This window comes from Panthera uncia, chromosome B1, assembly GCF_023721935.1.
Source record: "Panthera uncia isolate 11264 chromosome B1, Puncia_PCG_1.0, whole genome shotgun sequence".
NCBI classification, from domain to species: domain Eukaryota; kingdom Metazoa; phylum Chordata; class Mammalia; order Carnivora; family Felidae; genus Panthera; species Panthera uncia.
In genome coordinates, this window is record NC_064811.1 from 69,881,118 (window position 1) to 69,906,117 (window position 25,000).

Consider the following 25,000-nt stretch of genomic DNA (forward strand, 5'->3'; position numbering starts at 1 on the left):
GGGGATATCTATCAGTGAAGGGAGTCAAAAGGTAAAAACTTCCAGTTATAAAATACATAAGACACAGAGATGCAATGTACAATAGGTGACTATAGTTGATAACGCTATTGTATAGCTGAAAGTTGCTGACAGAGTAAATCTTACAAGTTCTCATCACAAGGGAAAAAAACTCTATGTATGGGGCAGATGTTAAATGGACTTATTGTGGTGATCATTTCATAATATATACAAATTTGAATCATCATGTTGTATACCTGAAAGTAATATATTGTATGTCAATAATACCTCAATAAAAAAAAGAGGAAACAATGGAAGAAAATCATTTGATGTATCAAAACGGCTATTTTTATCTGGAATGGACCGTTTGTGATTGAAATATTCATCAGGTCATTGATGGCTCATCCATTCAGTCAGTCAGTCAGTCAGTTAGCAACACCTGTGGAATGCTTCCTGTGAGTCAGATGCTCATCTGGGTGCTGGAAGATACCTGGGAATGAGCCAGACATGTTCCTTCCCTCACAATCTCACCAAGGAGAAGGAATTAAAACTTGGATCTAAGACCAGGGAGATTTATTCTGCTAAGATTTATCTTATTTTCTGGTAAAATTCAACCCCAAGTATTCCTTACATTGATTGTTATATTAGCAATCAGTTTATAATCAGTTATACCAGTAATCTTACACAGAACCTATTCCCTGATAACAGTGAAAATTTACAATGTCCCAAGATTAAAATATATGTGTGTGTGTACACATCTATGTCTTTTTTAATTTACTTTCTGTGAACCTACCTAATTACGGACTCTAAAATGATGTATATTTGGCTGTATGGATAGATACATATGATATATATGTATGCAAATATGTATTTCAATATCTGTGTATGCATTATATTTCATAGTTGAAAAATATTTCACAGATGTTCAGAACAATTCTTGCTCACAGAAGCATTGTGAAATAACTTGGCATTTGGAAGACCTCATGACTCTTGATGAAATAGAACAAATGTCATTTTGAAGATAAATTATTGCTCATGGAGACTTATCAAGTCCTAGAACCTAAGTTCTAATAGTGCATTGTCTTTTATGAAGCATATTTGTTTGTAATTATAAGCTCACTGTCACATGTTTTTAATGTTTTTCTGTGAAAGCAAAGGATCTTGTTTGTGCTCTTTATTTTCTCCAGAAATGTCAGGTTAAAAACGTATCACAAGAGTTGCACATGCATGTTCAGATTGAAAAAGAAGTTTGTGGCTTGGGTTGACAATTTTCAATCACATCTACACAGTGGAGGCTCTACTCACCTGCAACAATGAGAAATCCATCCAACAGCTGGAAGAGTCCATAGGCCAGTGGGAAGCTAAGCATCTGGACCAACTGCTTGGCAGTGAAAGATAACTGGAGCATGGTGACACACATCTGAATATTCTGAGCTCCAGTTTCTAAGGAAATCGTCCTGCATCTACCAATGAAAGAATTTTTCAAGAGTTACATACTAGAATTAGGACTCTTCTTAAATTTTTCTCATATATATAGCAATAAATGTAAGCTATGAGCTTAGGCCACTAAAACTGTTTACTCGCAGGGCACCTGGGTGGCTCATTTGGTTAAGCCTCCAGCTCTTGATTTGGGCTCAGGTCATGATCTTACAGTTCGTGAACTCGAGCCCTTCTTCTGGCTCGGAGCTGACAGTGCAGAGCCTGCTTGGGATTCTCTCTCTCCTTGTCTCTCTGCCCCCCAAAACATCTACTTGTTTCATAATAATGTGCTGAATGTGCCTGTTCTGTGGGTGGTCTTCTCTCCAAGAGACTCTTTGGAGCAGGATCCCAGGAACCCCACCCTAGGAATCAGGGTGGAAAGACATGATATACACACAGGAAAGGCCCAGTAACAACACAAGACAAAATATGATGGAGGGTCAGGGAGATGCTATAGAAATTCATAGAAGTGGCATAGATGGTTAGAGAAGGCTTCACAGAGGCAGAGGGGAATGAAAGGGTGAGGGTGGGAGACGCATTTCATATGGGACAGTGACTGAAATTAAAGATCCAGGGACAGGTATGACCTGCACCTACCAGGAGGTGGTGCATATGCTGTAAGCCAATCTGTGTGGAGTGCAGAGTTGGAGATGAGAATGGAAAGATGAAATAGGGTTTTTGTGTTTACCTTCAAGTGTTGTTGAGCTTATACTTTTTCCTACCTATTTCATCATTTACACTTGAAGGTAAACACAAAAACCCTAAGTAAAAACCAAATGTCTAAAACTCTTTGGTGAAAGAGTTTAGGAGCACGTTTTTTTCCTACTTTCTATTTTTCTATATTTTATTGGTTTCCTAATTGGAAAAAAAAATTCAATAAACCTCACTTGAAAAATAAAAACCAGGAGAAAGTAGAAGGAAGACATAAGCAGGACCTCAGGGGCTGGGTTAGCTGATTTGTCTGTCTGTAATTTATAAAGGGGATCTGCAGGTTTCTATAGATGGAAGTGAAGAGGGAAAAGAGGTGTTTCAGAATACATGGGGTGCCTGGGTGGCTCAGTCGGTTGAGTGACCGACTTTAGCTCAGGTCATGATCTTGCAGTCTGTGAGTTCGAGCCCTGCGTCAGGCTCTGTGCTGATGGCTCAGAGCCTGGAACCTGCCTCGGATTCTGTGTCTCCCTCTCTCTGTCCCTTCCCCACTCATGCTCTGTCTCTCTCTGTCTCTCAAAAATGAATAAACATTAAAAAAAAATTTAAAAAGAATACAAACCAGCATCTCTATGCAAGTGGGTTTGGAATAGGGAGGTAACAAGGAGAAGGTAATATGGGCATGAAAACATTGGTACAGAGCAAGCTCTACCGCTCTTATTTTATTTCTATTTACTCTCTTGCTTGCTATGCTTTCTTTAGACCACTCACTCCTTTCAGACCCCTGTCAATTACCTGATATCATTAAGCTGCAAAGGTGGACCTCACATCTGGACCATTCACAAGGCAAATGCAGTGTCTCCATCCTGATCTTTCTCAAGCCATCAAGTATGGAGAAAACAAGATTGTTAACTACACTTTGCCATAGGAATACTTTCTCTCCAGATCTGATTATATTTCAACCACTCAACAGCCTGTGTTCCTAATTATTGGCTTTGCAAACAAACTCCAGGTCAAATCCTAACTCCACCACATTCTGGCTCTACGAACTTAGTCAAGTTCCTTAACGTCTTGAAGGATTTGCTCATCTGTAGAATGAGGGTACTAATAGTAACTACTTCTCAGGCTCATAGTAAGAAGTAAATGAGATACCACAAGCAGAGCCTCACTCAGTACCTGGGATAATCCTAAATGCTCCCCAAGTAGACTAGAAACAGATTTCTTCTACAAAATAAACATCAAAACACACACCACTTTCTATTCTCTTTGACTTAACTCAATCTTTTAAGCATTTTAATTTCTCAAACTCCACCTTCGAAGTTCAACACATAGCTCACGTTTCTTCAATAATTCTTTTCTGACTTTAGAGATAGTACATACTCATTGAAAAACTCAGGAAATATACCAAGAAAATATTAAGAAACAAAAATTACTCTTAATCCTACTACTCAAAATTAAACACTCTTAGCATATGGTATATTTTTTCCAGTATTTTTCCATACATAAAATTCTTCTGCTTTCTTCTACAAGGTGGGAATCAAAATGCTTACTGTTTCCTATTCTCTTTTAAATTTATCTTTTAAGTATTTCCCAGAAGCATTAAAATTGATGCATCATAGTCCATCACATAGATACCTCATGAATTAAATATCTCCCTATTGTCAGATATTTAAATTGTTTCTATTTTTTATATTTATAAATAAAACTGCAATTAACATCCTTGCACATCAATTTTCGTGTGCTTATCTGACAGTCCTAGATTCAGGACAGATTTCTAGAAGTAAAATCACTGAGTGAACAGCTATAAATATTTATAAGGCTATTGATATGACTAAGTTGCCTTCCAGAGAGTTTATACCAATTTACATTCCCTCCAACAACTCATCTCCAGATATAACAACATGGAGTATTATCATTTTTAATATTTCACAATATTTATAAATTATATGCCCCAGCTTGTAATGACAATGTATCAGATACATTCCCATCTTATATCTCCAGTTTGCCCTTCCTCCTCTTGCCCCTTATAATTAGCACTTTTACAGAATTTGGCACAAACAATGGATAAATGCTTAATCTGGAATTTTGCTCATGCCCTAGAATGATCTCTATATTTAATGAAACCATCTCACCCCTATCTAATTACTAGGATAAGAAGAGAAATGTGTCCAGATTTCAACATGTGGTGTTAACACCCCAATCCTAATTTCACAGATTACAATTTCCCATCACTCCAGCCTTTGTTCTCATTTACGCAAGAAGTACTGTGATCTTTTCACTCTCTTTATGAGGAGTCATCCTGTTCCATCCACCTTGTAAGTCAAGACTCTTAATGTCTCCTGACATAGCCTGGCAGCAAAGCCTGCCAGTGGCAGTGTGTTTACTTTAACTTCCTCAAAAAAAGTGTACGGATAATTTCACTGTACCTCTGCCAAGATTGGTGGGTAAGAAGTGCCAGCAGAAAGCCCGTGACATGGCCAATCAAGGGGAAGATGAAACTGATGGTCAGAAGAGTGATGTCTGAATTCCAAGATCCTTTTGCCAACACCACACCAGCAACTGCGACCACCAAAAGGAGGACCCCACCAACAATGGCCCCAATCTAAAGCAAACCAACAAAATAAGTACATGTAAACATCATGTTCTCTCAGCTCTAGGATGCAAAGTCCATCACTGCTTCTAAAAAGCTGGGAACTGGGGCGCCTGGGTGGATCAGTTGGTTAAGCATCCAACATTGGCTCAGGTCACCTTGGGCTCTGTGCTGACAGCTCAGAGCCTGGAGCCTGCTTCGGATTCTGTTTTACCCTATTTTTCTTTTTTTCTTTTTTTTTTTTTTTAATATATGAAATTTATTGTCAAATTGGTTTCCATACAACACCCAGTGCTCATCCCAAAAGGTGCCCTCCTCAATACCCATCACCCACCCTCCCCTCCCTCCCACCCCCCATCAACCCTCAGTTTGTTCTCAGTTTTTAACAGTCTCTTATGCTTTGGCTCTCTCCCACTCTAACCTCTTTTTTTTTTTTTCCTTCCCTTCCCCCATGGGTTTCTGTTAAGTTTCTCAGGATCCACATAAGAGTGAAACCATATGGTATCTGTCTTTCTCTGTATGGCTTATTTCACTTAGCATCACACTCTCCAGTTCCATCCACGTTGCTACAAAAGGCCATATTTCATTCTTTCTCATTGCCACGTAGTATTCCATTGTGTATATAAACCACAATTTCTTTATCCATTCATCAGTTGATGGACATTTAGGCTCTTTCCATAATTTGGCTATTGTTGAGAGTGCTGCTATAAACATTGAGGTACAAGTGCCCCTATGCATCAGTACTCCTGTATCCCTTGGATAAATTCCTAGCAGTGCTATTGCTGGGTCATAGGGTAGGTCTATTTTTAATTTTCTGAGGAACCTCCACACTGCTTTCCAGAGCGGCTGCACCAATTTGCATTCCCACCAACAGTGCAAGAGGGTTCCCGTTTCTCCACATCCTCGCCAGCATCTATAGTCTCCTGATTTGTTCATTTTCGCCACTCTGACTGGCGTGAAGTGATATCTGAGTGTGGTTTTGATTTGTATTTCCCTGATAAGGAGCGACGTTGAACATCTTTTCATGTGCCTGTTGGCCATCCGGATGTCTTCTTTAGAGAAGTGTCTATTCAAGTTTTCTGCCCATTTCTTCACTGGGTTATTTGTTTTTCGGGTGTGGAGTTTGGTGAGCTCTTTATAGATTTTGGATACTAGCCCTTTGTCCGATATGTCATTTGCAAATATCTTTTCCCATTCCGTTGGTTGCCTTTTAGTTTTGTTGGTTGTTTCCTTTGCTGTGCAGAAGCTTTTTATCTTCATAAGGTCCCAGTAGTTCATTTTTGCTTTTAATTCCCTTGCCTTTGGGGATGTGTCGAGTAAGAGATTGCTACAGCTGAGGTCAGAGAGGTCTTTTCCTGCTTTCTCCTCTAAGGTTTTGATGGTTTCCTGCACCCGACGCAGCGGTGAGATACCGGGGAGAGAGCTGTTTTACCCTATTTTTCTGCCCCTCCTCCACTCATGCTCTGTCTGTCTGTCTGTCTGTCTCTCTCTCTCTCTTAAAAATACATAAACTTCAAAAAATAAATAAAAATAAAAAGCTGGGAACCAAGAAGTTTTGGAACAAAGACAGGACTTACCAACAAATCCAATCTCATTTTATAGAAAAGAAACCTAAGTTCCAAGGTGGTCAACTGATTTGGCTAAACTGGAAATTCATGGGGCTCAACACGATTCCAAGTCTTATTTTAAGATTAGTATTTTTTCCCTGGAAGTAGATTTTGCCAGAAGGATTGGGGAGTGGAGTTTTTCAAGGATAGGACAAATTTGTGAAATAAGCAAAATGTAACAATAAGCCTCCACCATCCCTTCACACACTTCCTAGATCCCTCACTGGTACCCTCTTGTCTAAGATTTGTCCTGCCTGGCCGTCTGCCACTCTCTTCCTTTCACTTCTTCAACTACCAATGGATTCCTACTGCTTTCATCCCTGTTCTTCTCTCCTCCAAATAAAATTTACCCATTCTTTACTAGATCATCTGGGCTAATATTATTGGAATAGAGGTACTAACCCATACCTCTTCCCTCTCCCAAATGAATACTGTTCTTACTTTTGTTGTTCAACAAAAAAGAATTTCCAATAGTTTGAGTTTTAGATCAGATGGCGAGAAAGCCAGACCTAGAATATTTGGAGAAAATTAGGATTTTGACAAGCTCCCATTACATGTAGACCATAAACTATAACCTAGTTATAGCCTCAACCTGGATTTGAAATGATTCAAGACGCGGAGGAAGGTGGTCATGGGGGAGCAGAACAAAATAAAAATAACCCAATGCACCAGAGATGTTCTCTGGGTTTATTTTTACTGGTCAAATACAAAGACAGACTGGGCCTCTGCTTAATGGGAAGATGCCAGAACACGCAAGAAGACCTACAGTTGTCAAAATCCCTCTCCATCTTTCTATCAAAAAAGGATCTCAAAGTTTAAAAAGTCACCAAGAGCAATTTGTTCAGAAAATGTATCAGATCTAAACTTAAAAGAGGACCAAGAACAGACAATGAAAATATATCAAAATAATGATTAGATTATTCTAGTTTTTTACCAAGGTGCTCTAGAATATTTATGCTTATTATTAAATTTTTTTCTGCCAAAAATCCTATAAAACAGGCAAAAGAAAGGGGTTTTAGATCTGCTCTCTACAGATAATATAAGTGACTACAGAAAATTTATCTGATTTCTCCATTGACACTGAGGGACTAATAGAGGATCTGGAAACACCAAAATTGTAGGGTTTTTTATTACAGTACCTGAAAAGTACTAATAAAATAGAGTACTTGACAGTACTTCATCAAAAATAGAGTATTTGAAAAGTAAGAGGTTCCCACTGTTATACTCTGTCCTCTTATTTTGTAAGTAAAATTAAAACCATACACGGCCACATTGGAAATTTTCTCCTACTGAAATAACAAAGTCACCCACTGACACACAGTCGAAATGTACAACATTTAAGCCTTCCTCCAGTTCTCTGTGCTCAATTGATTTGTCTGCTTGTCAATCCCTCTTCCCGCTCTTGATCTCACTGGAGGAACAGTGAGAGCTGTTCAGTCTTGTGCCAAAGTGAGAAAGCAGCACCCATTTGTGCAGACAAGTGGAGGGGCAGCACTCCGTCAGGGGGAGCCAGACAGCAGGAACTTACACTGAACCAAACCATAAACCCCAGACTAATATGACCTGAGATGTATTTGTTGAACCTTCAATTAGCCCCAAATGTTTATTTCTTTATACATGTAAAATATAAGTAAAGCATTTTAAAAATCTTCATAAAGCAGCACATAATGGAATCTCACATCTTCTAAAATGATACATAATTGTAAACACTGAAAACACCCTAGGATATTGACACCTTTGTTGAGAATGCCTCGAGATTTAAAAGTCATTTTTAGATATTTTTAAAAGTCATTTCAGAGATATTTTTAAAACAAGGACATTTGCTCGTTTCTCCAGCAGACAAAAGCCAATGCTGGAAAGTCAAGAGGAGGTAGGAGGTTCCAGTTACCATCATTCCATGACCAGACTCTTCAATGCATTCTGCATTTCATTCTGACAGCTTTTCATGTGGTCAGCAGCCACAGCAGTTGTTCATGTGTAGAGACTACAACATCGAAGCTTCCCCAGGAATGCTTCTGAAAAACAGCCCTACTTTTTCATGAAAGCAGCCAATACTTTTCAACACCAGGGCTCTATTGCATGCACACCTGAGCAGCTTTCACCTCGAGAGCACTCATGTGGAATCTTGTGAATAGATGGGCTCTGGGTTCTCTCTGGCCACACATAGGCCTTGGCTTTCCTGTCACTACAGCAAAAGTCCCATTCTTGACTGTGTCCATAAGCCTCAGTGTATGGGCCTATGGGAATGACAGAGAATGGTTGAGAAGAGTGGAGGAAATATGGAGGTTAGATTAAAAAAAAGCAGAACTGGGGTGCCTGGGTGGCTCAGTCAGTTGAGCATCCTACTCCTGGTTTCAGCTCAGGTCATGATCACAGGGTCATGGGATCAAGCCCTGCATCAGGCTCCACGTTGAACATGGAGCCTGCTTGGGATTCTCTCTCTCTCTCTCTCTCTCTCTCCCTCTGCCCCTCTCCCCCCAGACTGCCTCTAAAATAAAATTAAATTTAAAAACAAAAATACAAAAAAACAAAAATTGCTGGGTGTGGGGTTGTATCTGACTGGCCAGTCTGTTACAGTCATTGTCAACATCTGTCTTTCCAGTGTCTAAGTCTAAAGATACATTAACTGCCATGTGGAGCTGCTTACCTTGAGAATGATTTTGGATTGCTTGGGCCACCTATAATTCACATAGACACCAAAGGCCACAGGGATGGTCAGGCACACAAGGGTGATTCCTGGGGAGAAGAAAAATCCATCAGATGATATCTCCTCTTACCTTGACTGCCCAGTCCTCAACAATTTCTAGTTCAATTAGATATAGGCTTTAATTAAAGCTTCATTTTAGAGGTGCATGGGTGGCTCAGTTGGTTAAGCATCCCACTTTGGCTCAGATCATGATCTCATGGTTCACGGGTTCAGGCCCCACATTGGGCTCTGTGCTGACAGCTCGGAGTCTGGAGCTTGCTTTGGATTCTGTATCTCTCTCTCTCTCTGTTCCTCTCCTGCTTACACTCTGTCTCTCTCTCCCTCTCTCTCTCAAAAATAAATAAACATTAAAAAAATTATAAGCTGCATTTCATTTCTGCATCCACCTCCAAATATAAAGAAAGAAAACATCTTTGGAAGACAGCCTTTGAAGGGTATATGTTACCACTGAATGCCACCATTCTTGTTCCATCATTTCTCTCTCAAAATCCCCCTGACAATCACATGGAATTTTAGAGACAACCAGAAATGTAAACATTAGAAAACAGGCAGACTCTGCAAAATTCTTTGGTTGCTATGCATGAGGTCACCTCTCTACGACCACAGCTATTACTTCCCTATGTGAAGCCAATGGGCCATTTGTTTCGCAAAGTAAAGAATACCTATTGCAGATATAAAAAACAGCATCTGTTACACATACCAAAGAATTTCTCATATTCTGCAAGTGTGGCCAGGTAACCTAAAGGTGGGTAGAAAAAAAATGCCTTTTAATTAACACAAGTGAGTAAAGGCATTGAAGGCAGGCTCAGGAGAGCAGAGGCCCACTTGCCAGCAGGATCCACACACTAACCCTTTCCAGTGTTGTTTTCCAAATCTGGCCAAATGCCTGCAATACTGGCTCCAAAGTTACATAAGTTGCTCATAATATGTTGGGTTTTAATTGTTTACAAGTGCCTTTTAGAATATATTATCAAAACATAATATGTTAATTTACTGATCAGAATAAGTTGTGCATAAAATCACGATTTCCTAAACTAGGATTTCACTCAAATTTTACAAATTTAATGGGCTCCAGCTGTCATTAGCACATGTTTTTCAGCTATGGGTCATGGTTTGTAAAGCCCTCCAAGTGATGACTAGAGACTCCAGATTAACACTTTAGACTTTTAAGAATCATAATTTCTGCCAATTCTCCAAAAACTCTGAGCAAACGAGAATAGCCATCTCATTTTACCAAGGTTTCCTTCTAAGCCTAGTAAGTAAACTGAGATCTCTAGGGAAAGGGCAGAGTTTAATGAGAAATGACAATCAGGAAAGCAGATATGGAAGAGATATGGATACGGTTGTGACCTGTGAATATGCTCTCTAATAATCAATAGGAATCATTCATGCTGGATCGGTAAAGATATCAAGATTCACAGGCCATGTGAAAGGTGGAACTGTAGGAACTAAAGTCTCATTAGACCCACTGTGATTCAGTTAACCAATGGCATTACAGTGAATTATATATGGTGTTTTTGGTGTTTTTTTTTTTTAATAAACAAGTTCTCTTTCTTTATTTGCAAAAATGAACTCTTGCAGTGTTAAGAGCTTGGCTTTGCAGTCATATTCCCAAGTCAGAATTTCAGTTCTTTGCTGACCAGCTGCACATTCTTAGCAAAGTTAATTAACCTCTATCATCCTACAAATCTAGGAAATGGAACTACTAATAGAATCAATGTGGAAGTGTTATTTAAAGAATTAGATCGTTTATTTTTTATTTTTTATTTTTTTAGAGAGAGAAAGAAAATGAGTGGAGAAAAGGAACAGAGGGTGAGAGAGAGAATCTTAAGCAGGCTCCACATTCAGCACGGAGCCCAGTGCAAGGCTCAGTCCCACAACGCTGGGATCATGACCTGAGCTGAAATCAAGAGTTAGATGCTCAGGAACATGACAAGGATGTCCACTCTCATGGACATCTCTGTTATTCAACATAGTGTTGGAAATCCTAGCCTAAGCAATCAGACAACACAAAGAAATAAAAGGCATCCAAGTCAGAAGGAGAAAGTCAAACTTCTACTCTTCACAGATGACATGATACTCCATGTGGAAAATCCAAAAGACTCCATCAGAAAACTACTAGAACGGATACATGAATTCAGCAACATCGCAGGATATAAAATCAATGTACAGAAATTGGTTGCATTTCTATATATCAATAATGAAGCAACAGAAAGAGAAATCAAGGAATCAATCCCATTTACAATGGCACCAAAAATACCTAGGAATAAGAGTAAACAAAGAGGTGAAAAATCTATACACTGAAAACTATAGAAACTTATGAAAGAAATTGAAGAAGATACACAAAAAAATGGAAAAACATCCATTCTCATGGCTTGGAAGAACAAATATTGTTAAAATGTCGATACTACCCAAAGCAATCTACATATTCAATGTAATCCCTGTCAAAATAACACCAGCATTCTTCACAAAACTAGAACAAATAATCCTAAAATTTGTATGGAACCAGAAAAGACCCCAAATAGCCCAAGCAATCCTGAAAAAGAAAACCAAAGCTGGAGGCATCACAATTCCAAACTTCAAGCTATACTACCAAGCGGTAATCAAGACAATATGATACGGGCACAAGAACAGACACATAGATCAATGGAACAGGATAGAGAACCCAGAATTGGATCCACAATCATATGGCCAACCAATCTTTGGCAAAGCAGGAAAGAATATCCAATGGAAAAAAGACAGTCTCTTCAGCAAATGGTGTTGGGCAAACTGGACAGCAACATGCAGAAGAATGAACCTGGACCACTTTCTTACACCATACACAAAAATAAACTCAAAGTGGATGAAAGACATACACGTAAGACAGGAAGCCATCAAAATCCTAGAAGAGAAAACAGGCAACAACCTCTTTGACCTCAGCTGCAGCAACTTCTTACTTGACATGTCTCCAGAGGCAAGGGAAACAAAAGCAAAAATGAACTATTGGGACATCATCAAGATAAAAACTTCTGCACAGCAAAGGAAACAATCTGCAAAACTAAAAGACAACCGACAGAAAGGGAGAAGATATTTGCAAGTGACATATCAGATAAAGGGTTAGTATCCAAAATCTATAAAGAACTTACCAAACTCAACACCAAAAAAAACCCCACAAATAATCCAGTGAAGAAATGGGCAAAAGACATGTCTTCTTTTCCAAAGACATCCAGATGGTTAAAAGACACATGAAAAAATGCTCAACATCACTCCTCATCAGTGAAATACAAATCAAAATGACAATGAGATATCACCTCACACCTGTCAGAATGGCTAACATTAACAACAGATGTTGGCAAGCATGTGGAGAAAGAGGATCTCTTTTGCACTTCTGGTAGGAATACAAACTGGTGCAGCCACTCTGGAAAACAGTATGGAGGTTCCTCAAAAAGTTAAAAATAAACTACCCTATGACCCAGCAATTGCACCACTAGGTATTTATCCAAAGGATGCAGGAGTGCTGTTTTGAAGGGGTACATGCACCCCAAAGTTTATAGCAGCACTATTGACAATAGCCAAAGTATGGAAAGAGCCCAAATGTCCACCAACTGATGAATGGATAAAGAAGGTGTGGTATATACATACAGTGGAATATTACTTGGTGATCAAAAAGAATGAAATCTTGCTATTTGCAACAACGTGGATAGAACTAGAGTGTATTATGCTAAGTGAAATAAGTCAGTCAAAGAAAGACAGATATCATATGATTTGACTCAGATGTGGAATTTAAGATACAAAACAGATGAACATAAGGAAGGGAAGCAAAAATAACATAAAAACAGAGAGAGAGACAAACCATAAGAGACTCTTAAATACAGAGAACAAACTAAAGGTTGTTGGATGGGCGGTGTTGGGTGGGAGGAAGGGCTAAAGGGGTGAGGGGCATTAAGGAGGACACTTGTTGGGATGAGCACTGGGTGTCATAAGTGATGAATCACTAAATTTTATTCCTGAAATTATTATTATATTATATGTTATCTAACTTGGATTTAAGTTTAAAAAAATTTTTTTTTAATTTTTTTAACGTTGTATTTATTTTTGAGACAGGGAGAGACAGAGTATGAACAGGGGAGGGTCAGAGAGAAGGAGACACAGAATCTGAAACAGGCTCCAGGCTCTGAGCTGTCAGCACAGAGCCTGATGCAGGGCTCGAACTCACGGACCGCAAGATCATGACCTGAGCTGAAGTCGGCCACTTAACCAACTGAGCCACCCAGGCTCCCCTTAAAAAAATTTTTTTTAAATTTTTTTGGGAGTTGGACACTCAACTGACTGAGCCACCCAGGCTCACTATCCAAGTAATTTTAAAATCCACATAAAGGAGGCACATAATAAACAATGGCATAAACAATGGTATTACCATCACCATTACTATTACTGTTCCATTTCACAAGCCCAGTACAGACCTATATTCTGATATGGAATGGTGAGATTCTGCTCAAGATTCCAGGACAAGGTGTAGAGATACAGGCAGAGCGGCATCATTCCCAGGGCAGCCACAGTGGAACAGGTCGTCATAGTGATGCTGAAAGTGAAAATAAAAGGATGCATAAGAGGAAGAGTTTGAAATGATGAAGTCCTGACCAAAAGCAACTCCCAGAGCATACCTTAGAGATCACATGAGGTGAGTTACTTGAAGCTCACTCCTATCTTGTTATTCAACAAATGACTTCATATGTGACCCAGAAAAAGATTTCCAGCAGTATTTGACGTTCATCAATTAACTCCTATTTACTTAAGAATCTACTTGTTCTAAATGTTCTGCCAGGTCCTAAAGGGTTTTTTTCTTTATAGAGTTTTTTCTATTGAGATATAATTCATAGACCATAAAATCCATTATTTTTAAAGTGTTTTCAGTACATTCACAAGATTGTGCAAAAACATTATATATTTCTATACTTTTTTCATCATCCCAAAAAAGGAATCCCACCCTCATTCTCTTCTCCTAGCCACTGGCAACCAGTAATCCACTTTCTGTCTTTATAGGATTTCCCATTCTAGACATTTCATATGAATACAATCATAGAATATGTGGTCTTTTTGGTGTGTCTGGCTTCTTTCAGTTAGCATAATGTTTTTGAGCTTCATCCACATTTTAGCATGTATCAGTACACCATTTCCTTTTTATGACTGAATCATATTCCATTGTATGGATAGACCACATTATTTCTGCCCATCCACTAACTGATAAACATTTGAGGTGTTCCCTCTTTTTGGCTATTATGAATAATGCAGCTATGAATATTTGTGCACGATGTTTTGTGCAGACATATGAATTCAATTCTCTAAGGTGTATACCAGGAGCAGAATTGCTGGATCGTAGTTTAATTTTTTGAGGAAATGCCATTTTCAAAGCAGCTGCACCATTTTACTCTCTGCCATCAATATATGAAGGCATTCTGTTAAAAATTTTTGCACAAATATTCATGAGGAATATTAGTGTGTAGTTCTATGTTCCTGTAATGTCTTTGTCTAATTTTGCTACCGGGATATGGGAATAGGGCAAATTTGCCACAAGGCTAAGTGTTTGCCCAGTGTGAAGTGCTATAAATATCTGTCAGAAGAGGGTATCCAAATACCACATGCCCTAAGTTTCCCATTGGATAGAGAAGGGACCCCCACAGCACAGATCCTCAGAGCAAGCTGGACAGAGCCAGCAAAGTTACAAAACCATAGCAAAAAAGAATTGATATGGGATGCTAGACTAAATTAAAAGTTCTCTTTGGGGCACTTTCATGGCTTAGTCAGCTGAGCATCCAACTCTTGATTTGGGCTCAGGTCATCATCCCAGGGTCATGGGGTCGAGCTCCACGCTGAGCCAAGAGCCTGCTTAGGATTTTCTCTCTCTCTCTCCCCCTCTGCCCCTTTCCCCTGCTCACTCTCTTCTCTCTCTCTCTCTCTCTCTCTCTCTCTCAAAAAATTCTCTTTGAATTCTAATATTGTATAACCCCATGATTATAGATAGGAATTGAAGTAGAGTGAAAAAGCAAGATTTCTAGACTTCAAAATGGTGGTGTGATTGACAGAATAAGTGGTCACTTAAATCTGAGAGGACATGTTAAGTTAGGGATGACAACAGAACATCCACCAGAAATATCCCAGGTAGGCAAAGGAAAACTCAGGACTGCAGCCACCAGAAATATCCCAGGTAGGCAAAGGAAAACTCAGGACCACAGCTGCTGTCATCACTAGACACACAAATCCGGCCATCTTGGGAAGTGAAATGTAGGTGCAAGAGCTGAATGAACCAAATCCAAACAGCCTGACAATAGCCAAGCCACACAACTTCACCAGGAAAACAAAGGTGAATGATCAGAACAGAGTTTTGGTCTTTGTTGAACAAAGCTGGGATGATTTCTGATAGACAACTGGGTTTGTTTATCTCTGTCATTATTGAGATTATCTCCAAGTGAAAAAGATAACAAAGTTAGTGCTGTGGGTCTGGAAGATTTGCAAATACATAATATCTAGAGCAAAATCCATCAGTTTAGAACCTTTAAAGACTCTGTATCTTGACTACTGTACTTTTATTGCATCCTATCAAATGTTATCGCTTCATCAATTTATAATATGTTGTTTCTATTTTTTCTGACTAATAAAGACTTGTTTTCCAAGTCTCTACATGTCTTAATTGGAGAACAGGACTTAGTCACACATTAAAATGCATAGCTTCAGTGCAAGGGGTAAAGCATGCATAATGGGACCAGGGGCATGGGGAGCAGAGCCGTGGAAAGAGCTCTCCTGCTTTGGACTGGGGCCAGAGAGGGGCCACCGTGCATGTAAAGAAAGACAGAGAAGCGAGTGGAGAGCTAGGAGATTACATTCGATGAAAGCTGAGAAAGGAGAGACTTCAAATGTAGGCTAAAAGCCAAAAGTAGATCAAAAAGGATGAAAACCCAAGAAGTCCACTTAGGACCATCCAACCTTCCCCAGTGTTTTGTGCCTCTACCCCAGAACCATCCTTTCCTCCGCTCACCTCCACCCCCAGCTCCCAAACCCAAGCTGCCTTTTGTCCCTGTCTGGATGACAGAACCAGTGAAAGAATAAATCAAAAGGAAATGGGTAAATGGAAATGAGAGATCCTTCAGGCCAACAAAATATTTTCTAACTGATGGGGAAAATTACACAATCTGTCTAAACATGCACAAACTGCTTCTAGACACTGTTAATGCTGCTCTATTCAATGAGGTCAGGCAAATGGAGCATCGCATAACACAACCCGCGGGAAAACAAGAGTTTATCCACCTCAAATCCAGGTCCAGAGTCTGGAAACTTCTTAATATTCATTGTTTGAGTTCTCACAGCAGACCGCTTTGTGCAGGGTATATGTCCAATCTGTGTCCGTGGCCCAAATGGCCAAGAGACGGGGAGGTGAACCACCTCCCAGCCCACCAAGGGGAAGGAGACCCTCTGCAGGGCTAAGGTCTTCTGCAGGGATAACAAGGGTCCTCCAGCACTTCATCAGGCCTTCAAGTCACCATCGTTCTTCCTCATAATACAGATCACCAATGTTTCCATCTAATACCTTGCCTACAAACCATCTATGATTATTTTGACATTTTCTACCAGAGTGTTCATACTCTTGGCAAAGCACCAACCGCTCTGTTTCAAGGATATTAAAAATACTCCTCTGCACTCTCATTCATTGCTGATGAACTTGCAAAATGAGATACTTTGACGATATAGATAAATTACACATGGGTTTACGCTTTAGCCCAACAATGCTATAGGTTATGGGAATCTATCCCTAGAATGTACTATCAAAACTATGAAAAGACATGTGCCCAAGGTTATTATATATGTATTCAATATACCTTTTCTACCTGGCAATCTCTGGCAGTAGTGTTCCAGGAGAGTAGAAGTGGAAACTGTAAAGCCCCTTGAAGCTTCAGTTTGGAAGCAATAGGGCATCACTTCTGTGTCATTGTATTAGTCAAAGTAAGTCACCAGACCAGCCCAGATTCAAGGAATGGGGAATAGGTACCCCCATCTGGATGGGAGGACGAACCTTATCACATTACAAAGGAAGGTGCATACAAGAATGGAAGGAATCTGTGGCCATATTTTGCGATCTATCAAAGACAAATACTAAAATATTCGCAGTCAAAATAATACGTGGAGCTGGCCTCAAAAAAAATCCATTGGGTAAGTGGGGACAGAAATGAAATGCGATGGATCATAAGTTAATAATTGCTAAAGCTGGGTGAAGTATACCAGAGGGTTCACTATTCTTTCCACTTTTATATATATTTGCCATTTCCCACAGTAAAAAAATAAACAAATGTCCCTTCCATCTTTGTGGAAGACTGTATATCTCCCACAGTGATAGCAGTGGGAGACTGCTATCAATCTGGTGATTCAGGATTTTTTTGTATCATATTTTACGTTGAGAGGCTTTGTTGTAAATCTAGTATAATGCATACACCGGCATGGGGGTATCTAAAGCATCTTCTGCCCAACCCTGGCTGGCCTTGGGCTTTTCCTTCCTCAGTGCTGCTGTGTACCTCTCTGCACTTAGAATATTCATCCTTGAGGAACAGCTCCCATTGCCCTGTAGACATTTTTATTTGCATTATCTCACATACTGTACCTTACATAAGTGCTTGTTTACCTATCAATGTGTGGTACACTTATCAACTCTGAGTTGCTTAAGGGCAAGGACTATATTGACCTCCACACCCATAGGATCTGGCAGTCTCATGCTATAGCATCTTGGAGGAGCTCATTAAATACCAAATAAATGTATAAATCAAAGAATGAACCAATGTATCAAAACACTGGTGCTAGGACAATGTTCTCTCTGCTCTTCCTCATATGTCATATATCTGCAAGTGAACGTTGCAAATCTTAGTGAAATGATCCCTTTACACTGAATTGCAATGGTAAACATCCCAACCGTAATCCAGGAACAGAAATTTTCAATTAAGAGATAACTAAAACCATGCTTTCCCAAGTTCAAATGTGAAAAACATTTTGAGGAGCAAATATTTAGCTGATTGGAGTCCTTTTCAGAAATCCAGACTTAGGTAACTCACAAGTGATTATAATTTCCCTTCTCCTCTTATTTCTTTTAATCTTCTATTTTCTTTTTAGTCTTCTAAGATTTTCTTTTATGCAATCCTATTTTATTGCTGCTTATTCAATGAATAGAGGCTTTTTCTTTGTTTCTCTTTGAAGCAATCACACAATACACCTTACTCTGTAGCTTGTTGCTTTTTTAATCCACTTAATCATAGGTATCCCTTCAGGACAATACATGAAGCTTAAACTCATTTGCTTAAAGAATGAAGAGTACACCATGATCTAAATATGTCATAATTTCTTCAATCACTTCATTAAGGATGAATAAATTGCTTTGAGTGTTTTTCCATTATAAACAAAGTGATGATAAACATTCTTGTATGTATTTCCCTTGAAATAATTCTTTTATTTCTGTAGATTCCTCAAAGTGGAATTGTTTTATCAAAGGTTTGTTTTTTACTTTTAATAGATACTGCCATATTATTTCACAAAAAGATTGTTACATTTCACAATCTTTCCCACACTGAATATGATCAATCCCTTTTAATTCTCATGAGAACATTGAAAAATGCATCTCACTGATAGCTTGTTATACTGTCTATGTGCTTGTGCTTTCTGTCATAGTCCCTGACCTTTTGGATGTCCTCTCCCAAGCAGCCTTGCTTGTCTGACTTTTTCTTCTTTACTTGTAGGAGCTCCTTTAAAATTAGACTATGTATGATCATGCGTAATCAAATAGCTTCAGCGAGCTTATTGCATGGTTTTGACTACACTGATGGATTTTGCCATAATAAATAATGAACACTGAGATATTCTCATGTGTCCATTTTTTTTAATGTTTATTTTTATTTTTGACATTTATTTTTATTTTTGACAGAGAGAGAGAGAGAAACAGCATGAGCGGGGGAGGGGCAGAGAGAGAGGGAGACACAGAATCCGAAGCAGGCTCCAGGCTCTGGGCTGGAACTCATGGACTGTGAGATCATGACCTGAGCCGAAGTCGGATGCTCAACCGACTGAGCCACCCAGACGCCCCCACATGTGTCCCTTTTTTAATGGCTTCTGAGTTTCTTGTCTTGTTAAAGATCTCCTCTCCTGAGGGTATTTGAATGTCGTCCCCACTTTTTACTTCTTTTTAGGTTGATATTTTGTATTTATATTTTTAGCTCATCTAAAATTTATAATTTATATGGTAGAAGATCAGAGGCTAATCTATTGTCTTCTATAAAGAGGGGCAAGTGTGTTAATCTAATTCACTAAATAATTTTCCACTAAATTGAAGTCCCAACTTCATTATGTGTTACATGTCAAAATGTACTCAAAATGTACTCTAATCAAATACTAGACTTTTAAACACGGTGTTTTCATAGTGAGTTTTCACATGTGGTAGAGCAAATACTTCCACATACGTTTTTTTCAAACTTGTCATAGCAGTTCTTGTACATATGTTATTCTTTATGAAGTTTAAAATTATTTTATCCTGGGGCACCTGGGTGGTTCAGTCGGTTAAGCTTCTGACTTCGGCTCAGGTTATGATCTCACGGTGTGTGAGTTCGAGCCCCCATCAGACCCTCTGCCGTCAGCACAGAGCCCACTCCAGATCCTCTGTCCACTCTGCCCCTCCCCTGCTCATGTTTTCTCTCTCTCTCTCTCTAAAATAAATATTTTTAAAATCTTCAAAAAAATAAATTAATTAAAGTAATCTATCCTATTAAGAATGTTTACTTTGGGGCGCCTGGGTGGCTCAGTCGGTTAAGAGTCAGACTCTTGATTTTGGTTCAGCTCATGATCTCATGGGCCGTGAGTTAGAGCCCCACATCAGGCTCTCTGCTGTCAGCACAGAGCTTGCTTCAGATCCTCTGTTCCCCTCTCTCTCTGCCTCTCCCCCACTGGTTTTCTCCCTCCCCCCCCCCCCCCCCCCTCCCTTTCCCAAAAACAACAAAAAAAAAAAAAAAAAAGAATGTTTACTTTGAGCAAAGACTTCTTCCTAACTAGAGGAACAGGTAAAGGAAGAAAAGCAGTTTGCCACAGTTCTCAAACCCCTGTCCACAAAGAAGCTGTTTGGGAAGCGTTTCCCAACTCTTAGCCTACAATAATGCTACATTCCTTGACTCTTCATACTAAGTCCTGGGAGAAATTCCATATTACATCACTCTGATCTTGAACTTCTGGAGAAATTGCACAGCATGTTTCCACTGAGTTGCTTTGGCACAAACAGCAGAAAGGTAAGATTCATGACTGTGGGAAGCAAATGTGAGATTTCTAGCAGACTGATTCTATATCCTCAATTACATAGGTTTCTGCTTCCATCCTTTACATGACTGTCCAAGCCCGTGGTGTTTGACAGATGGTGCTCTGCCAGCTGTTACAAACACCCGCAGAACTGTAAACAGTGAATGTGTGTGAGTGCAGTGCAAAGTCACACCTTTGGTTTTATTGCCATGAAATTCCAGTGTGGCATAAATGGAGGATGTAGCTAACTGGGTCTCTTGGCTGTTCACATATAGGAAAATTGTTGGCCAAGGCTGACTTCAATAAAACAAGATTCCACTTGCACTGAGAAGAATGGCATCATCATCCCCAAACTATTACAGAAAATCATGAGACTGCCTCAGCAAGTCTGGACAAACAGGTAAATCCTGCACCTCTCTTAAAATAAGTAGATTATCTATATACACATTATATTAAAATGCAATGTGTGTAAGTATACCATTTTGCCATTGGGTTTAAATTATTCAAATCCTCTTTTAGTATCAAACTAATAAAATTAGGAACTCTGACACTCAAAACTATGACAACGCACACTTGCTTCTCCACTAGAAAAAAAAGTAAAAACCATCTGGCTAAGCAGACAGACATGGGGTATGCTATCATATCAGGTGAACAGAGCCAGTCCCGGAAGAGTTAAAGGCCAGGTTTTCCATTCCCAGATATAAATGTTACTCCTGTCTGCTGCTTCTCAATAACAATAACTAGCATTTATTGGGGCGCCTGCGTGGCTCAGTTGGTAAGGCGTCCGACTTCAGCTCAGGTCATGATCTCGCAGTTTGGGAGTTTGAGCCCTGTGTCTGGCTCTGTGCTAACAGCTCAGAGCCTGGAGCCTGCTTCCGATTCTGTGTCTCTCACTCTCTGCCCCTTCCCCGCTCACACCGTCTCTCTCTCTCTCTCACACACACAAATAAACATTAAAAAAAAATTAAAAAAACAATAACTAGCATTTATTCAACACTGCCTACTAAGCGTCATGCTTTTACATATATTTTATCTTTTCATCTATACAATAACCATATATGTTATTGTAGTGTTTCTTTTTTTTTAATTTTTTTAAATGTTTTACTCATTTTTGAGAGAGACAGACAGACAGACATAGACAGAGCACGAGCAGGGGAAGGGCAGAGAGAGAAAGAGACACAGAATCTGAGGCAGGCTCCAGGTTCCAAGCTGTCAGCACAGAGCCTGATGTGGGGCTCACCCCTACGACCTAGGAGATCATGACCTGAGCTGAAGTCAGACGCTTAACCAACTGAACCACCCAGGCACCCCATAGTGTTTCCATTTCATAGGCAAGGAAACTAAGGTACAGAGAGTTACCAAAACTTGCATGAAGTCACATGGATTCAATCTAAGTTCTGTCTCTTAAGATGATCTCTGGCTCTCCACCGGGCCATGTCAGACTGACCTGAAGAATCTGAAGTTCTATTTGCCAGATGTCTGCTAAAGGACCAAGAGCTACTTTAAAGGTCAAAGGTCCAAATTGGCCACTGAAGCCCTCAGGCTCCACCACCACCCTCGGTCAGAATCCTTTCTCTGCAGTTCACGACACAACTACATCCTCAGGTAAGTATGGACCTTGTATATCAAAAGTTGTCAAACTAAAGACTGTGGCAGCTGTCCTGAGTTGCACCAATAAACTGATTGCATTTCAAGCGGGGTTTTTATAACACACACAGGCAATTAGAAACTTTCCTTCAGTCATTCACTCAATGTCGGTGGAGCGCCTACCACCATCAGGCTGGCACTGAGTATGCAAAGCTGAAGAAACCCTCAAGGAGATTACAGACCTAGTGGGTGAGGCGGATTAGGAGATCAGCTATTAAAACGCCCTCCTACAGATGATAAGAATTGCATACTTGATGCTATGGGGACAGATTGGGAAGCCATCTCTGTCAAATAGTTTAAGGAGAAACATTAAAAACTGGGGTGGAGGGAGGGGGACACAGAGACCTTATAACTTGCTTATCTTTTCCTGTTGTACAAAATACTTAAAAAGACCTCAGATCCACTTCTGGTTTATACCCAAAAGAATTGAATGCAGGGACTCTGACAGATTTGCACGCATTGCATGCATAGCAGCATTATTCACGACAGCCAAAAGATGGAAATGACGGATGTGTCCATCAACAGATGAATGGATGACTACATGCGCTATATACATATGATATACAGCCTTAAAAAAGAAAGAAAATTCTGACATGTGATACAACATGGATGCACTCTGAAGACATTATACTAAGTGAAGTAACCCAGATACAAAAGGACAAAAGTTTTATGATTTCACTTGTACGAGATACTTAGTCAAATTCACAGAGACCGAATGGTGGTTGACAGGTCCGAAGGGAAAGGAGAGTTATTGTTTAGTGGGTACAGAGTTTCAATTTGGGAAGATGAAAACGATACGGGGATGGGTGTTAGTGACTGTACAACAGTGTACTAAGGCCACTGAACTGCACACTTAAAAATGGTTAAAATGGTAGATTTTTATGTACTGTATACTCTTTAAAAAGGACCTCAGAGAGTCTAACCCATTGACTTTACAAAAGAGGAAACTGAGGTCCAGAGAGGTAAATTGCTCAAAGTCACACAGCTCCTTGGGCAGAGACTAAAACACAGACCCTGACACAGTTCTCTTTTATCTGCCTCATATAATAACTCATGCAGTATTTTGTGCCTGGTGAGATTCTAAGTACTTTATATATATTAATTCATTCAACCTTCACAACAATCCATGAGGTAGATTATGCTTCCCCCTATTGTAGAAGTGAGGAAACTGAAGCATAAAGAACTTATATAATCCGCCAACATGACAGTTAGCAAGTGACAGTTCTACTTCCTGGCTCCAGAGTAGACTTTACTACTACTCTGTAATGCTAGATCTTAGTTTTCATGCCCTACCCTCAAAGGCAAGAATACTGTCCATCTTTAGGACAGTAGATTGCAAATATGTCCCCAATTCTTCACCCCATTCTTAGCCATGCCCTCTGCAGTGTGACTTTGCAGCTCATCCTTCAAGAGGCAGAATCTACTTCTCCATTCCTTGAATCTGGAAATGGCCAATGGAATGTGGTGGAAAGTAATGATGAACTGGTTTCCAGCCCAGACATCAAGAGACCTTATATGCTTCCTCTTTTTCAGAACCCTGCCTCTGACATATGATTGGGTCTAAGCTAACCTGCAGGAGATGAGAGACCATGTGGAAGAGAGCCCAGCTGTCCCAGATGAGGCCATCCAAGACCAATCTACATTTATCTAGTCCCCAGACATGTAGAAGAACCCAGCCAAGGTTTGCTGAGCTCAGTCAAGGAATAGGATAATTTTTTAGATTCCCCATACATACCAGCCAGTAGCTTTCTAGCACAATTACAATGAAGGATAATGTTATGACTAGAAGGGACAGAATTGGCTTTTCAGGCTGTGGGAACAACACGGGCAAAGGAAAGGTGGGAAAGTGCGGGGTATATTCAGAGAATAGTGAATAGTCCATTTCGACTATAGACCATTGTGCTTATTGGGAAATAAACCCAAAGAAGTAGGGTAGACCTGGCTTAGTTGCTACCTAAGTTACTAGATTCTGAGAAGCCTTTAAATGCCTAACATGTTCATTTTCCCTTTACAATACCATAGGGAAGTGTTAGGATTTCCAGCTACAGGAAAGAGGTCCCAAGTCAGGATTTAAATATAAATAGTCTGACCCCAGAGCCAGCCTCATCCACTTACTACAAAACCATGGTGGAGAGAATACTGTGAAGATACTTTCATTGGCCAAGAAAGAAAGTATGAGGGCCTGCCCTGAGGAAATGGCCTTGGAGATAAATAGGAAGAACTGGCTGTGAGTAACAAGCAAGAGGATGGGCGACAGGTCTAGACATCGGATTGAGTGAATGAGGTGAAGACTGAAAAGAGCCACAGGGGACTGCTTAGATGCTGAGCCCAGATGCCTGGGACAATGATCAGCATTATCTTCAGATACACAGAATGCAGAAACTGGCTCATACGTGTTGATTCTGAAATGCCCTGCTTGGGGTGAACAAACACATGAGAACTACAGGTAGATTGAATGAAGCACAGAATTAAGGCATGAGAAATATGTGAGATCTGCAGAGAGCTAAACCGCAATTTCCTCATTTGTGAAATAAAGTTATTGTTATAATTCTTCATGAATTTTATCCAGCATGAAAACAGAATTCCAATCAAGCACTGTCTCCTTTATTTTTATTTTTTTGGCCTAGAAGTTATTTTTGTTGGTAATCAAGTGGGAAGAAATGTAGTGAACTTCAATATCGTTTCACTCAATAATACTGAATTTTCTCCGACTTGCAATTTTTATTGAGAGTTAAGATTTTATTCTCATATCTATAAGCTTTTGAAAATGTAATATTTAGTCACCATTCTAAAATTTCATTTCTTACAGGTTGTATTTTGCTTATTTTTTGTTTTGTTTGTGAGACTCAGAATCAATTTAAAAGGCAGGGGTGGGGGGGATAGTTAATAATTACTGCATGTACCTGGCATCCTGCATGTATATTTCCTCCTTAAAATATAGTCATGTGGGGAACAGGTAATTTTAACCCCATTTTATTTTATTTTTTTTTTAATTTTTTTTCAACGTTTTTAATTTATTTTTGGGACAGAGAGAGA

At 39.6% G+C, this 25,000-nt stretch overlaps 1 protein-coding gene across 5 annotated transcripts in view; it reads right to left on the minus strand.

Moving 5' to 3' along the window:
* The window catches only part of SLC10A6 (solute carrier family 10 member 6), a 34,037-nt gene that overhangs the window by 6,140 nt on the left and 2,897 nt on the right, over positions 1-25,000 (minus strand). For 4 of the 5 annotated variants that reach the window (XM_049630836.1, XM_049630833.1, XM_049630835.1 and 1 more), the window contains exons 2-6: positions 13,471-13,589; positions 8,969-9,057; positions 8,409-8,558; positions 4,551-4,726; positions 1,303-1,460 (exon numbers count right to left, since the gene is read on the minus strand). In XM_049630836.1, coding sequence (XP_049486793.1) covers positions 1,303-1,460; positions 4,551-4,726; positions 8,409-8,558; positions 8,969-9,057; positions 13,471-13,589 — 692 coding nt within the window. The remainder of the gene's footprint in view (positions 1-1,302; positions 1,461-4,550; positions 4,727-8,408; positions 8,559-8,968; positions 9,058-13,470; positions 13,590-25,000) is intronic. The other variant, XM_049630834.1, reaches the window with a different exon arrangement.